Source organism: Exophiala oligosperma, assembly GCF_000835515.1.
Source record: "Exophiala oligosperma strain CBS 72588 unplaced genomic scaffold supercont1.4, whole genome shotgun sequence".
NCBI lineage: Eukaryota > Fungi > Ascomycota > Eurotiomycetes > Chaetothyriales > Herpotrichiellaceae > Exophiala > Exophiala oligosperma.
This window is the reverse complement of record NW_015622821.1, coordinates 2228045-2242859: the sequence shown is the minus strand read 5'-3', so window position 1 is coordinate 2242859 and position 14815 is coordinate 2228045. Positions and strand designations below refer to the sequence as shown.

The 14815-nt window shown below is 50.7% G+C and overlaps 6 protein-coding genes across 6 annotated transcripts; 4 read left to right on the top strand and 2 right to left on the bottom strand.

Moving 5' to 3' along the window:
• Positions 1-631: 631 nt before the first annotated feature.
• PV06_04906 (uncharacterized protein) lies at positions 632-1313 on the top strand (the record flags this gene model as incomplete). Its single annotated transcript, XM_016405856.1, has 2 exons — positions 632-668; positions 721-1313. 2 exons carry the CDS (start codon positions 632-634, stop codon positions 1311-1313), a joined length of 630 nt encoding a protein of 209 aa, XP_016264062.1.
• Positions 1314-3050: 1737 nt separating this feature from the next.
• PV06_04905 (uncharacterized protein) lies at positions 3051-5223 on the top strand (the record flags this gene model as incomplete). The annotated part of the gene is made up of 4 exons (XM_016405855.1): positions 3051-3120; positions 3171-4769; positions 4827-5029; positions 5092-5223. 4 exons carry the CDS (start codon positions 3051-3053, stop codon positions 5221-5223), a joined length of 2004 nt encoding a protein of 667 aa, XP_016264061.1.
• Positions 5224-6618: 1395 nt separating this feature from the next.
• PV06_04904 (uncharacterized protein) lies at positions 6619-7709 on the top strand (the record flags this gene model as incomplete). Its single annotated transcript, XM_016405854.1, has 3 exons — positions 6619-6874; positions 6959-6991; positions 7053-7709. The coding sequence occupies 3 exons, from the start codon at positions 6619-6621 to the stop codon at positions 7433-7435; spliced, it is 672 nt and encodes a 223-aa protein (XP_016264060.1). The 3' UTR covers positions 7436-7709.
• A 460-nt stretch (positions 7710-8169) lies between these two features.
• On the bottom strand, positions 8170-10334 carry PV06_04903 (uncharacterized protein; the record flags this gene model as incomplete). The annotated part of the gene is made up of 4 exons (XM_016405853.1): positions 8170-9390; positions 9435-9503; positions 9550-9609; positions 9657-10334. The coding sequence occupies 4 exons, from the start codon at positions 10332-10334 to the stop codon at positions 8464-8466; spliced, it is 1734 nt and encodes a 577-aa protein (XP_016264059.1). The 3' UTR covers positions 8170-8463.
• Positions 10335-10728: 394 nt separating this feature from the next.
• Positions 10729-11742, bottom strand: PV06_04902 (uncharacterized protein; the record flags this gene model as incomplete). The annotated part of the gene is made up of 1 exon (XM_016405852.1): positions 10729-11742. The coding sequence occupies one exon, from the start codon at positions 11740-11742 to the stop codon at positions 10729-10731; it is 1014 nt and encodes a 337-aa protein (XP_016264058.1).
• A 1070-nt stretch (positions 11743-12812) lies between these two features.
• Positions 12813-14534, top strand: PV06_04901 (uncharacterized protein; the record flags this gene model as incomplete). Its single annotated transcript, XM_016405851.1, has 2 exons — positions 12813-12857; positions 12906-14534. 2 exons carry the CDS (start codon positions 12813-12815, stop codon positions 14532-14534), a joined length of 1674 nt encoding a protein of 557 aa, XP_016264057.1.
• Between the last annotated feature and the right edge of the window lie 281 nt (positions 14535-14815).

Here is a 14815-nt window from a genome sequence, read left to right as displayed (position 1 = left end):
GGAATGAAGGACACGCCAGAAGGCCTGTGTCAAAGACGTGCTGGTCGATTGAGGGCATGGTCAGAAGTAGATACAGTCAAGCAAGGTTCTATAGTATCAGTACAGCAATGCGGGGAGTGGACGGTTTTCAGAGAAATGTCAGGTAGAGCATAAGCCCTCCGTGCCATTCTCTAGTAGCCTGGGCTCGCCATGCTGCGCTGCTCACGACTGGAGTCATCATTAGCAAACCCTGGTCTGATTTTCGGGGACATCGGGATTCAGATGGAATCTTTCGGAAGAGAGCGATCATTCCTCCTGCTTTGGAGTGCCGATAAATAGGCTTACAAGTCTTTGGAGCTCTAGGGAAAAAAGGGAATGAGGACTTTGTTAACTGAGCAGAATGAAAATCTAGTCAGAAGCAGCGGATGCTCTGGTGTACATCAGAAAGTTACCTTAGGTAAGCAGCAGGGATACACACAGAGAAAGGAAAAACGTTTCGCCTGACCTGCCCTCTTCAGGACCGCAACCGTGAAAGAGATATCTTGGCAAAAATTGTTCGATCGACCTTGGGAATCTGCGCCCTGGAACCTGTAACGACAGCAGAGACCACGCAAGAATTGCCATTGAGAGCTAGGACTTAGTTTAGTTCACCATGTCTTTGGTACTGGAGTCTAACGAATCACTGGCTTGTGAGTGATACGCATTCCGGGGTGTGTCACATCTTTACTGACTATTCCGCAGACATCGATCCAGAGCCTACAGCCGCTCAGAAGGAGAGAGCCAGAGTGCTGATCGACAAAGAATTACCTGCAGACTATCTCACGACGCCGCATCCCTCCCTCCCCCCTCTTCATGAGACTAAGTTCTCCGAATTGATGTCAAAGGAACTCGAGCGGGTCGCCGTAGGTCAGCCGATGCAGGGAGGGATTGACATGGGAAGATATGAAGCACCTGAAAATGAGGACGTCGCAGACCTGGATGTGCAGGCTAAGCGATGTGCGCTACGGCAAGCGTATGTTGCAAGCACCTTTCTCTCGGGGAGACAGGACAATCTGCAACTCTTGGACGAGTATGGCAAGAACGCTTGGCTCGTCAGCAACGACCGCAGCGAAGAGATGCTCAAGGCTCTGGAGCGCACGTTGGCTAGACTCAAATCTGAAACAGACGATATCAACAAGAGTCGCAAGGTCACCCAGGAGGCACACAAGGCGGAACTTTTCGGGCTGCAGGATGCCTGGAGGCGAGGCATTGGCCAGATTCTCGAAATCGAAGTCGCGACAGAAGAGCTACGGCACTTGATTTATGACCGGCAGCACCAACAACATACGCGTTGAGATGAATGGACGATAAAAGCAATAAACTCAGAACAATGTGCAGGGGTACCGGTCAACAGGGATCAGCGATGCTATGCAGAGGCCTCATTAGATGCGGAGAAAGGCCGTCAATGCCGTCTCGGGTTAAATTCTGGCGAGACCGGCTCCGCATATGCATACATTCAATTTTTACGCGTCGCCAGACATTACCACCAGCGCTTACAGGAACTTGGTCCAGAAAAAAGGGCATGTATCAGGGTACGTGGGGCTAGCAGATGGTCTTGCGAAGGTCTAGCATGATACTCTCTGGAACACTTCTGGCTATTAACGCCAGAACGGACTCGGGGCTTCGAGAGACCTCAGTAGTCCGAGTAGTGTGGATGGGGCGACGTGTCTTCGTACCGGATGTGCCGAATGCATCTCATCTTGTTTCGAGAGGGGGATGGAAATCAGGTGAGCCAATGCTACAGCAAACTCGAGACACAGTGAAGCGTTCTCGTCAAGGCGCTTGGTGATTTCTGATCCTGGGCTTCCGTGGAGAAGATTCCCCACCGATTTCATGGTTCTGGGGAGCGAGAAATCAGCGATGAATTGCCTTACTGGATGACGCCAGCCAATGCATGGAGCAACATACATCGTGTATGGTCCGTCGGTCTATCTTTGTATCATAGGCTCTACGGAGTATGACCTGCACAAGTGCAGGTCCAGCTCTCCATCATCGTTGCGGTTCCGAAACGAGACTAGTCCAATATTCCCCCGCAATCCAAAGAGGGCACTTTGTTATTCCAATCAGCAGCCATTCGCTTCTTTCGGCAGAGCATCTTTTTCCACCACCGTCTCCATTCTGACTACGACGACGCCATGCTTTGGCCCATTATCTCCCACCCCCGCGTCTGTTGCGTCGCTAGGAAGGGGGATCTTAACCGGCCGGTTGAGGCGTCATAGCCGCCTGGTCCGGTGGGTGGCTTGCAAAGGTACGCTTTGACGTTGCCCTTCAGATGCTTTCTCCTACAGCAAGGAAATCATCTCCAGACTAGGTTTACCCGTCAGGCCATGAGACGTTGGCAGCGGCACTGTGTACTGGTCTGCTACCATCTACTGACTCGAGACATTTTTTCAAGCGCCATCGTTATGAGTACGCAGGACCCCTCCTTGCAATATGGCTCGCTGGAGCTAGCTTATTTGCCTCACGCATTCGCTGGCACTAGCTTTCTAGAGAGCATTGATGGGTGCATTCAATCCTGGTCGGCATAGCTGCAAGGACCACCATGTTACTGTCTCACTAGTCGCCCAAGCCGCAGCTCGTTTGCCGCCTCGATACCGTCTCGACGGGGCGAAAGCTGTGGTATCCATGTATCTCGAAAGCTCACCCTCTCGCTAAGACGCACCTCGGCCTATCTTGAATCAATACGGCCTGTACTTTTACTCTGGCACCCATATTTTCTTCGAAAGCTGTTGACGTCTGGGCGAAACCCCGCAGTTATATCGAATCAATACCCTGTCGTAGCTCCATCAGGGATGATCAGCTTACCAGGGTATCCAAGTACACAGCCCAGGACCTCCTCACTTCAGTGCCCCGTCATGCAGACACCCCCTCCCTCCTTCCTGCCGAAGGTGGAGAGGAACTCTACCTCGCAAGATATATAATGTGAGATATCGATCTCCTGTTGTTCTCTTTCTCTTCTTCAGCCTGCTCCTGGTAGAGCAAAGCATATCCTCACTGTTTCTTGTTGTGTCAATACTCACCCTGTTGCAATCATGACTGTCCCTGACGAGGTTGATATCATCGTGTGCGGAGGTGGCAGTTCAGGATGTGTTCCTGCTGGACGTGAGTATAGAGCGTGTAGGTACACCCTGACGACGACTGACACCATCTAGGTCTTGCCAACCTGGACCACAACCTCCAGGTCCTCTTGGTTGAGGCTGGAGAGAGCAACCTCAACAATCCTTGGGTCTACCGCCCTGGTATCTACCCCAGGAACATGAAGCTGGATTCCAAGACAGCGACCTTCTATTACTCGAGACCATCCGAGTGGCTTGATGGCCGTCGAGCTGTTGTCCCTTGTGCCCATATCCTGGGTGGTGGCAGCTCCATCAACTTCATGATGTACACCAGGGCGTCAGCTAGTGATTACGACGACTTTAAGATGAAGGGCTGGACCACCAAGGAGTTGATTCCCCTTATGAAGAAACACGAGACCTACCAACGTGCCTGCAACAACCGAGACATCCATGGCTTCGAAGGCCCGATCAAGGTCTCTTTCGGCAACTACTGCTACCCAATCATGCAAGACTTCCTCCGTGCCGCTGAGAGCTTGGGTTTCCCAGTCACAGATGATCTTCAGGATCTTGTCACTGGTCATGGTGCCGAGCACTGGCTTAAATGGATCAACCGAGACACCGGTCGACGATCTGATGCTGCTCATGCCTACATCCATGCTACTCGTGCCAAGTACCAGAACCTCCATCTTCAATGCAACACCAAGGTCGACAGAGTTGTGATTGAGAATGGCACCGCAGTTGGTGTCCTCACTGTCCCAACCAAGCCTGTCGGTGGCAAAGACATGCCTCGTCGCTTCTTCAAGGCCCGCAAGCTGGTCATCGTCAGCTGCGGTACTCTCAGCTCTCCTCTTGTGCTTCAACGATCTGGTATCGGTGACCCAGAGAAGCTCAGAAAGGCCGGTGTTAAGCCTGTCGTCGATCTCCCAGGTGTTGGTCTCAACTTCCAAGACCACTATCTCACCTTCTCCACCTTCCGTGCCACACCAGACACAGAGTCCTTTGATGACTTTGTCCGAGGTGACCCTGAAGTCCAAAAGGCTGTCTTTGAGGAATGGAACCTGAAGGGTACCGGTCCCTTGGCCACTAACGGTATCGAGGCTGGTGTAAAGTCGCGACCCACGGAGGAAGAACTCGAGGAGATGAAGAGTTGGCCCACACCAGACTTCAGCCCCAGTGGATGGGAGAGCTACTTCAAGAACAAGCCTGACAAGCCTGTGATGCACTACTCAGTCATTGCTGGCTGGTTCGGTGACCACATGGACATGCCTCCTGGAAAATTCTTCACCATGTTCCACTTCTTGGAATACCCCTTCTCTCGTGGTTTCACCCACATCACCTCAGCAGACCCATATGATGCTCCTGACTTTGACGCCGGCTTCATGAACGACAAGCGTGACATGGCGCCCATGGTATGGGGCTACATTCAGTCCCGTGAGACTGCCCGTCGCATGAGAGCCTATGCTGGTGAGGTCACAGCAATGCACCCACAGTTCGCCTATGACTCGCCCGCGCGAGCACTCGACATGGATTTGGCGACTCGTAACGCCTATGCCGGTCCCAACCATCTGACTGCCAATATCCAACACGGTTCCTGGACTGCTCCTCTTGAGAGCGGCAAGATCCCCCAGCCCAACTGGCTCAACTCCAACTGCCAGGAAGACCGCTCCGACAAGATCAAATATAGGCCAGAGGATGGTAAGTGGCAGCTTCCCTTCGATACTTTCCTGGGTCTCGTGCTAACAGTTATCACAGTTGCTCACATCGAGAAATGGGTTCAACGACACTGCGAGACTACCTGGCACTCCCTCGGCACTTGCAGCATGGGCCCAAAGAACGGCAACAGCGTTGTCAAGCATGGTGTCTTGGATGAGAGACTCAACGTCCATGGTGTCAAGAACTTGAAGGTCTCTGACCTTAGTGTCTGCCCTGACAATGTCGGTTGCAACACTTTCTCGGTACGTTCAACGACGCCCTCTCGTTTCCATCACTGCACAATACTAACAATGTCCATGCACAGACTGCTTTGCTCATCGGTGAGAAGTGTGCCGTCTTGTCTGCAGAGGATCTCGGCTACAGCGGAGCTGCCCTGGACATGAAGATCCCAACCTACCATGCCCCTGGTGAGAGCGTCGGTCTTGCTCGTTTGTAGATATGAGTGAAAGCTGCGGCAGAATGTGACGAGAGTGTTTGCGACGGGTTGGTCAATGGTGGTTGTGAGGACCTCTTGTTCGAGACAATCCAGCTTATGTTTGTGATCATGACCGGATCGGAACTTGATGAAAATGATCGCTCGTTTTCAATCTGTAGCTCATGTCTTCCGAGGAAGGTAGTTTGTGGAAAAGACAAAGTATGAATGACCTTCTTGCAATCGGTGATACTCTTACCTACTACCTCAAGAGCCCATCTCTTCTTTGAGACTATCTTAGGCACTTGATAACTTGACAACAGTCCTCTTGCACCTCTATAGTTACTTGGTTAATAGTACCAAGTCGGACCAACTCGATTGTGGCCCTGTGTAACAACAATGCTAGACCCACGATGTTGGACAAGGTTGAATTACATACACCTTTACCTAGGTGGTGACAAAACCACATATTATCAAGTGTGTAACTTTTTCTAGGTCGTACCTGGGTAGTTTCAGCTTCATCGTTGCTATGCATGAATTGTTTCAACGTGAGATTGTCTGTTAATATGGAACCAAGGTCTATCGCATTTTCTTCAAATATCCTCCAGCAAATGCTCTCTCTCCGAACCACCTCATTTCTAGCGAGACCTGAGAGTCAAACGAGAAGTCAGAGAATCTTTTTCTGGCTCTTTGAGCGTCTGTGGAAACGAGGACTATGTAGGCCTAGAATAAAGGAGGCTGTGAAGTTCTATCAGGAACGTGGAGAATGTCGCAATGACTAAGCGGTTCGATGATATATCATGGGTTATATACGAAGAATATTTTCAAGTCAATCCTTAAACACCTTTTAAGGGGCCTGGACAGATTTTCTTCCACCCTTTATATTTCACACTCAGACCTTTTGAGAGAGAGATTGATATGTGGTATGTCTCACAGGTATGAAGAGATCCATCCTTGTCCCGACCATGACCACATGAAATGTCTCATGCCTTCAACATGCAGCCATAGATGAAAAGGAAAGCTCATTCAGACGGAGGATTCTGGCTTGATCTTGAAACTGTCGTCCCACAGTCAAAGGAGACTCACTGAGCATCTTGAAGCAAGAGCCAGGGTCAATGACAACCCGGTATGGACTGATACTCAATCCTCGACTGGAAATCAAATCACAACTGAAGCTCAACCCACCCCTGGAGGGCAAATCACAACTGGAGAGACCTCGCGCCAGCCGGAGTCTATATCCCGTCAAGAGAAGTCCCATGCCCTGCAGTCATTGACTCATGGTTTGACGGCTCAACAATTACTTTTACTTAAAGCCCAGCGCAATTTCGAGGGGCAAGGGGCTCCCAAAGATGAAGCCATCAGACTTGCCGAAAGTCGGTCAACTACTTGATCGAGGTCATACCGATACAACATTATCTGATGCGGCTGAGTCTGCATTTGCGTGAGATCTTTGACAAAATTACGGAAGCTGTCCAGGATTCGTTTTTGAAGTCGGGACTCGACAAGGTTCAGCCACTTGTCCTCCAAACCGGATCAGAATATCCCATGAAGCTCAACCTGCTTATACGTTTAATGCTCGGCCCTGAAGGTTCTCCACGGGGTGGCCGCCTCCTGTACCAAAAGATGCAGCGGGAGAAGATCATTGGCTGGACGGACTTTATTCGTGCCTTGGTCGGTGCGGCCGTCTACTCGTGGTGCCTCCAAGTCCCTGCCCTCAAGAGACAGACGCTTGACGAGCGCCACGTCTATCAAAACTAAGGCGCGGGAATCATCCAAAAGGTCCTCGAGAAGTGTGAGTGCACCCGAGTATCCCGAGCCTTCTCCTTCCTTCCATACTGATTTTTTTTTCACAGCCATCGACCCCGTCCTCGAGATGATCCTGAGGGAAAAATTCTTTGCGGCTCACATTGACGAAAATGTCATGCCAAAAATCAAAGCACAGGCCGAAGATATGGCATTCTACCTTCATACTTTCGTCGACCTACTTCTTCCCCGGTCCCCGACAACCGCTCGGCCCCCCAAAGAAAACGACGACGTGGAATTCGAGACAAAGACGGAGGCTGATCCGATCCATCCCGACACCTTCCAGCTACCTGACGTCTCAATCAACACTCATCAGTCCCTGATCTCGATCTTCGATACTGCCCTTCGCTGGCGTGCGAGCAAGGACAAAATCGTACGCGAAGATTACAATTTCCATTTTCCCTCGAATGTCATTCCGGTACACTGCGAGTGACTGGCTGGACGTACGCGGCTCGACTCAGCGTACTGGGCCTATAATGCTGTGTCTGTGGCCTATTGCCAGACTCCGCAAGCGCCGAGGCCTCCTTGCTGGGTGGGACATTTTCAAGAGGGTCGCGGCCGGTGTCGTACTTTGAGGGATTTCGCATTCGAGGATCCTACTATAGAGGATCTCGCTTTGAGGGGCGGCCGAGGCACCAAATGCTCCAGTTCCGGAAGATCCCAATATGGTGTCCGTTGAAAATAAAGATGCAATGCTTTTTGAGGGGTTGGAAAAGAAGAAAAGGAGGCCTCAACTGCCAAATCTGCACAACTGATCGGGGGGGAGGGGGGTGGGGGGAGGTCAATTGTTCATGATGACCTTTGTTGTCCTCGAAGTTTATGAATTCATGGTTAAACGAGGCTTGTCGCTTGCGAATTCGTTGATCGAATATCCCGGCGAAAAAAGGACCAGCGAAAAATAAATAGTCGAGCATTTGCCTCAATAAAATAACAAAAAAAAGTACACAATGCGTCTTGTCTTTTTGGTGTTTCTCCGTGTTTATAGACTCTTCATTACCAGAAGCTGGCACAAGGCCCCTGTTTGGACGAGGACATGGAGGTTGACCTCCTGCTAATCGATATATCTACTGGGGGCATGACCAGACTCGTTTTCAATGAGCACTAGACGAAGTAAAGAAATACGAGCCTACCATATCATCAGAGGAACCAACGATTTGAAATAAGATTGTTGCTATCCAGCATTGTTCAAACTAGAGACCCCGGTTCAGTGCGATGCATTTTGATTAGCCAAAGTCGACTATATCAAGCAGGGTTCCCGCTCAACCGAGAGCGAAGTGCTGTTGATACTCGTACATGTTGCGTTGTGCTACCAAACAGTGTGATATCTCGTTGTGCAATGCAAAATCTGTCCAAGCCAAGGTTGTCGCAGCTCACTTTATTAACAACCATCGTCTTCCCACCCTCTCAAAGAGACGTTGCGTTTGCTGTGCTTGCAGCGTAGTTGAACATGGTGTCGAACTTCTAGACATCAGTCGCTTTCGATCCCTTACGTCTTAACTTGCTGCTTCCTTCTTGCCAAGCACTAGCAAAGACCTGGGACAGCCTCTCCCTGCCACTGGTCGATGGTCGCGGCGAAGTTTCGTTTTCCCAATTTAGCAGCATAGCTTGCCTCTCGAGGAACGACTGGTTTGAGGTTTGCACCTGCAAAGATCCAAATGAAAAGTCCGATATTGCAGTGTCAGAAAGATTGAGTTCAGCTTGAAAACCCTTGACGTTGTCCTCCTCGGCAGCAGGGCTCAGTGGAGCTGCGCCGCGGGCAGAACCGTGCAGTTTCGCCGCTCTGCAAGTCTCCTTGGCTTCAATGCGTCTCGGAACAAATATTGGAATCTTTATCCAGTTGGGAATGTCTCTACCGATCTCGATCTCAGGCGAGAGTGCAGTCCAAGGCTCGGCACCGTTCTGGGTGATCGTACGAGAACCAGCATTTGAGGCAGGACGAGTTGTGGATGAGGTGGACGGACGCTGCGTCACAGGACCGTGGTCCCAGAGTATTTCAGAAGGGGCGACCTCTCCGTCCATGAATACGAGTGGTCTCTGTACAGCGGTTATACCGCTGATGGACTGGTTAGATTCAGAAGTGGTACCTGGCCTCGAGCTTGGGCGGGAGGTTCGACCGATAGTCTGTGCTGACTTCTGGCCAACTGAAACATTCGACGAGCTCGGTCTGCTCGCCCTATGTGTGCTGAAAGTATAATGTCGCGCTTCCTCGCCGCTGCCGCTGCCGCTGCCAGAAGTTGTTCTTAAGTCTGTGAGCCGAGGACGAGGTGGCGGAAAATTGGGAGGGAGAGCGGGTTGAACATAGCAACGTTTCTCAGCAATGCGTCCCTTGGACGAAGACTTGTGAGCTGTGCAGTTAAGGAAGGGTCCTTTAAAATGTGCCGGCGGTTGCTGCACTGATCAGAAAGGCTGATTCGGGAGGGACACAAGCATACCATTGAGTTCCCTGCTCCAGACTGCACCCTACTGCTATCCTTCAGCTCTTCGCGAATCCTACTCGAGATCTGGCTGCTATCAGTTTCCATTGAGTAATGTGCGGTTCATACATACTTGGATTATCTCCTCAGAGCGAGAAATTGCCTCCTTTGGCTTACCATCATAGTCCAACTGCTATACACCATGTCAATCTTGCGTCTGAGATCGGTCGATATACATACCACAAGGGGTTCAACAGTCTTTTCCTCAAGGCCTTTGTCCACCGATTTCGCTGGCTGTGGCACAAAGGCTTCGGTAAGGAGATCTGCTTCCGGCAACACCGATTCATTCGTAGTAGGACGGTCGAGAGATATCTGGCCAGTGGCGGGAGTGGACGGTCGGCTCTTCCGGGCGAAGAGATCGTTGGGTATCTTTCTCATAGTCCTTCTCATCTTCTTCCACCGGCCTGAATTGTCTTCGAAAAGATCCATGATGCCTTTTCTTCCGCAAGATCTTCCAAGTTTCGCCTGCTTGTTATTTTCACTGTTTGGCAAGCTGGTTAAGAACTCTTCATCGTCGAGTGAAAGCTTGGTCGAAGTAATCTCTTCAATGGAGAGGTCAGGATTGGTTGCTTCTGGGGTGATTGCGGTACGAATAAAAGTCCGGTCCCAAAGAGGCCTCGGAATGTCGTCGAGTGGGGTGGAGGGCACACTGCTGGCTCTTGATGTCACAGAATCTCTCGCACGTAAACTTGGACGATGGGACTCGGGTGAGGGCTGAGGTATCTCCTTGCTCAACGGCGATGTAGCTATGGTGTACTTCGGAAAGTTAGCACCATTGCGTCTGTCGGTGGGATGAGGATGGAGTTGGCGATGAGGAACCGCTGAGGAGGCTGTGGCCTGTGGTTTCGGAGTTTGCATCTTCGCACCGCAGCTTGCATCAGTCGGAAGGCTTCTGAGGTGTTAGGAAGAGGAGGGCAGATGCTCAGTACCTGAAGCTGCTACCACATATCTTTGTATCTTTGGACAGGAGGAATGTGCTTCGACAGGAATGGAAGTAGGCACTGTGGACAGGAGATGGGAAGGCAAGTGAGAGTGAGAGTGAGAATGCAATGAGAACGAAAGAAACAATCAATGATAAGAATTGGGAAAAGGGCAACAGCATTCACAATTCCAGCCGCCGAGAGAAAGGACGAGTAAGCAAAAAAGACCCAGGAAGCTCGGCGGGTAGAATGCTTCATACAAACCGGATTAGATATGTGCCTGACTTTAAGTAACGGTATTGTCAGTCAGCGCAAATATTCTAGAGCTGCAATCATGCAGTTCTCAGCCTCGCCGCTCTCGCCTCTGCTTCTTTGCGACCTTCTACCTCCCTTAGGAAATCCATTCTACTGAGGTAGCCGTCTCTTGCTTTTGCATGAATGTCCAGCTCTTCTTTCAGCCCTTGAGTGTCCACATGAACAGCCCAGTCCATCTTACTCTTTTCCACCACATTGAGTTTGGGCCCGGCATGCTGTCCTGCCCCTGCACCTTGCTTCACCCATGACGATTTGAATGCGGCCAGATTACTGAAATTGGGATCAAACCGAGAGATCCTCCGAAGCGGTCTATTGACCATCTTGCCATCAGCTTCAAGGACGGGTGCCTTTGTCGACTGTTGCTGGGCTAGCCAGAGCTGCGCTTCGGCCGAAGACTTGGGCACATTCTTCTCTTCCACATGCACTTCGCCAGCAAATTTATAGGTGCGCTTGATTGTTATCATCTCTTCGGAAAAAAATTCTGGCAGATTCTCCTTTTCCACGACCCCGTCTGTCGTTTTAGGCAACTGGATTGCGATCGCCTTGTCGTCCAGAACGTCATTGTGGCTGTTTGGCTGCACATTCGATGAATGCAGTGGTTGTGGCTTGTTCATCTCCTCCCATATCTTGTCCACGTCGATGGTGCTGCCCTTGACGGATGCCAATTTGTTTCTCCTCCGTTCCTCTTTCTCCTTTGTGCGCATGGCGCGTGTTTGTGCTCGCCATCCTTCCGATTCGTTACCACTTTCATTTTCATTATTAGCCTGTTTTTGGTGTTTCTTGCGAGACGCTCTTTGCTCTTTAATTGTAGCCTCATCCCCTGAGTCCAATTCAGTGACGGGGGCCGACTGAACCTTCTCTACCTTCCGTCTTTTGCGAGGTCTCTGCGATGTTTCATCCTGTTCGGGGAGGTCGTCTTCGGATGTGGAGGAGATATCTTCATCGCCGACTGCATCTGCTTGGAAATCGCTGTCAGCCTCTTCATCGTACTCGTCCTCTACAGGAGCATGAACATCTTGGAGTGGAGGCATTTTCTAGACACGATGTTGACAACAAACATAAGTATGGCAATGCAAAAGTACGGCCTTGGTGCCTACGTCTGCCGAAGTGACTTGTTAGTCAGTCAGTCACGCTATTCCTCAAAGGGAATATTAGGCGAGCGCTTCGCTTATAGCCGGCCACTGTTCGATGCCTGGGCGCACTTTCGATTATATGGCTGCGTAGTACGTTTGAGATTCAGATACTTTCAGGGCCCAAGTCTAGAATGAACGAGACCTTTACACGAACAAGTAAGGGACTCAGCCGGAGTTGGTCCGCTGACCACTGTGATTGGGCTTCGCTCAAAGCCATGGCCAGCTTGATGAGGCAAGGTGCTCCGTATCGTGTTTCGTTTCGATCCACTGTGCCAAAAGCTGGCCTGCGGGTAGCACCTAGACCCCTTATTGTCGACATATTGGCAATGCACCGCTCAACAAGCAAGTACTTGGGGGCTTTGCGGAACCAATCATAGACTCAGCATTATCCTGCTTCATGAGAAGCGAAGGCAACGTCTTGGCCCTTGGCCTAGATTAACTGGGTTTGGGTATTTCTGCCGTTGGTGAGAATTCCACTGCCATGCGCTCAAGAATGGCACCGCGGAGGGGTCGGCATGTTAAGATGAGATGCGACTACATATATTACAGGAGACCCCAAAAGAAGCCAAGCTACACCTTGCGCACTGCTTTAGGTATCAACGCTGGATAACCCTTCTGTCTAGGCTGTCGGCCGTAAGACTGCCCTTCGCGCAGTATACCGTTTTCGGCAATATATATGGCTATGTCTGTGAGTATTCGCTACTCCGAGCCTGGTGCAAGCCTACAAGAGTGCGATCCTTACGTCCTTAGGGATAATTGCGGATAGATTCATCGCTGGAAGCCGGCTCTGATCGATGTGCTGAAGGTCACATAAAAGTCGAGGAGCATGATGATGAACGCGAACAGCACGGAAGACTACAATCCTCGGTGACTTACAACAAACATTTCACTTTCTTTTCCACATTCAGATACCCAAGTGAACGACTCTCTGTGGCTATACTGTCCACAGTACGTGTGAGGTCTCCAAGATGAAAGCACCTTTGCATTACAATGATTGGCCGAACACACTGGGTGTATGTGTCCAAAACCTTTCGATGAAGCCTATAATGACATTCTCCCAGTTCGATTCTACTTACGAAGAACGGGAACCCATCGAACTCCAGGTTGAGGGGACTATTCCACCATACGCCGCCGGTACTCTGTTTCGCACAGGGTTAGGCCCAAGAACGGTCCGATCTACCCCTGGGAAGGAGTTCAAAGTCAACCACTGGTTCGACAACTTCTCTCAGGTACATCGGTTCCAAATTCATCCTCCCCAGACAGGCTCGCCGATCAGAGTGACCTACAACTCGAGATTGACCAGTGATGGACTTATTGAAAACATTCGGAAGACTGGTGAGCTCGATGGTTTCACTTTCGCCGCAAAATATGATCCCTGCAAATCTTTTTTCCAGAAAATGCAGTCTGTATTTCACCAGCCATCTATTCGGACACCGAATGAGGTCAATGCAGCCGTCACAATGTCTGTGAACTTTCCAGGTCTCTCCAGAACCGGCCAAAAACAGGACAGACCCCACGACCCAAGCGAAAGAATCACTCTCTGCAACAAGACCGACGCCAGTTTCATTCAAATGCTCGATCCCGAAACCTTGGAGCCTGTCGGTGTTGCACAACAAGATGTGCTCAACCCCGAGCTCAAAGGGCGGGCGAGTGGCGCACATGCCAAGTCAGATCCTGTGGATGGTGATGTGTACAATTACAATCTCGATTTTGGGCGGAACGGCACTTATCGGGTATTCCGGGTCTCAGCATCGACAGGCAAGACTTGCATTCTGGCCAAGTTCCAGCACACTGCGGCATATCTTCACTCGCTTTTCTTGACGGAGAACTATGTTGTGCTGTGTGTTTGGAACTCCATTTACAAAGCTGGCGGCGCTCCCATCTTATGGACACGAAATCTCCTTGATGCTATGACATGGAACAATCAGCAACCTGCCGTGTGGTTCGTGGTCGACAAGCGAATGCCAGCTGAGGGAGGAAAAGGGCTCGTTGGAACATATGAGTCGCCTCCTTTTTTCTGCTTCCACACAATTAACGCATACGAAGAGCCTTCCACCTTCAAGGACGGCTCGGTCGACATTGTAGCGGATTTGGCTGCCTACGAGAACATGGACATATTATATCGGTTCTATCTTGATAACCTCATTAGTGACTCGCCGAAAGCGTCAGCGTATATGGAAAGTCTCGATCCAGCAGTGCGGCCGAGTTACAGGAGGTTCCGCCTGCCCACGATCCCGGTCGACCACGAGCTCAAACCTCGCAAGGCAATACTGGAATACGAAAGCAGCAAGGGGGATGCCTTTGAACTTCCGACCATCAACCCCAGAATGGTCACTAAGAAACATCGGTACATGTACGGTATTGTGGACACTGGGAAATCTACCTTTGCAGACGGTCTAGTGAAGTACGATGCAGACACCCACGAGGTCAAACGATGGAGCAAGCATGGACACACAGCTGGTGAACCTATTTTTGTGCCGTCTGGCCAGACTGACGAGGAGGACGACGGTGTGCTCCTGACTGTCGTGCTCGATGGGACGGCTGGGAAGAGTTACCTGCTCGTCCTTGATGCGAAAACGATGCATGAGGTTGGACGAGCTCACGTGGACGGTGCGCTCGGGTTTGGGTTTCATGGTCTTCATGTCAGTGCTGGACAACAGATGGCTCAATTTGATGGCCTGAGCTTGTGAAAATGAGCAAGAGTAGCTTTCATCGCTAAGTTGAAACTGTTGACGATCCTCCGCATGCTTTTTCTGCGACCCAGGTATTTTCGTGGTGGCAGCGTGCGACCACCGTGGCTGGGACACTAAAGTATTACAATGTGCATTTTCTAAAGCTTTGAACACAGTACAACGAATTTATTGATTGGGGATGATGGCAACTGGTACGGAATAACTTCCCGAAGTACAAGTGACGAATTGGTGAACGGCGAGGCTGGTGATTTCATTTGGGGTGCTTGGGCCTGTTGTCG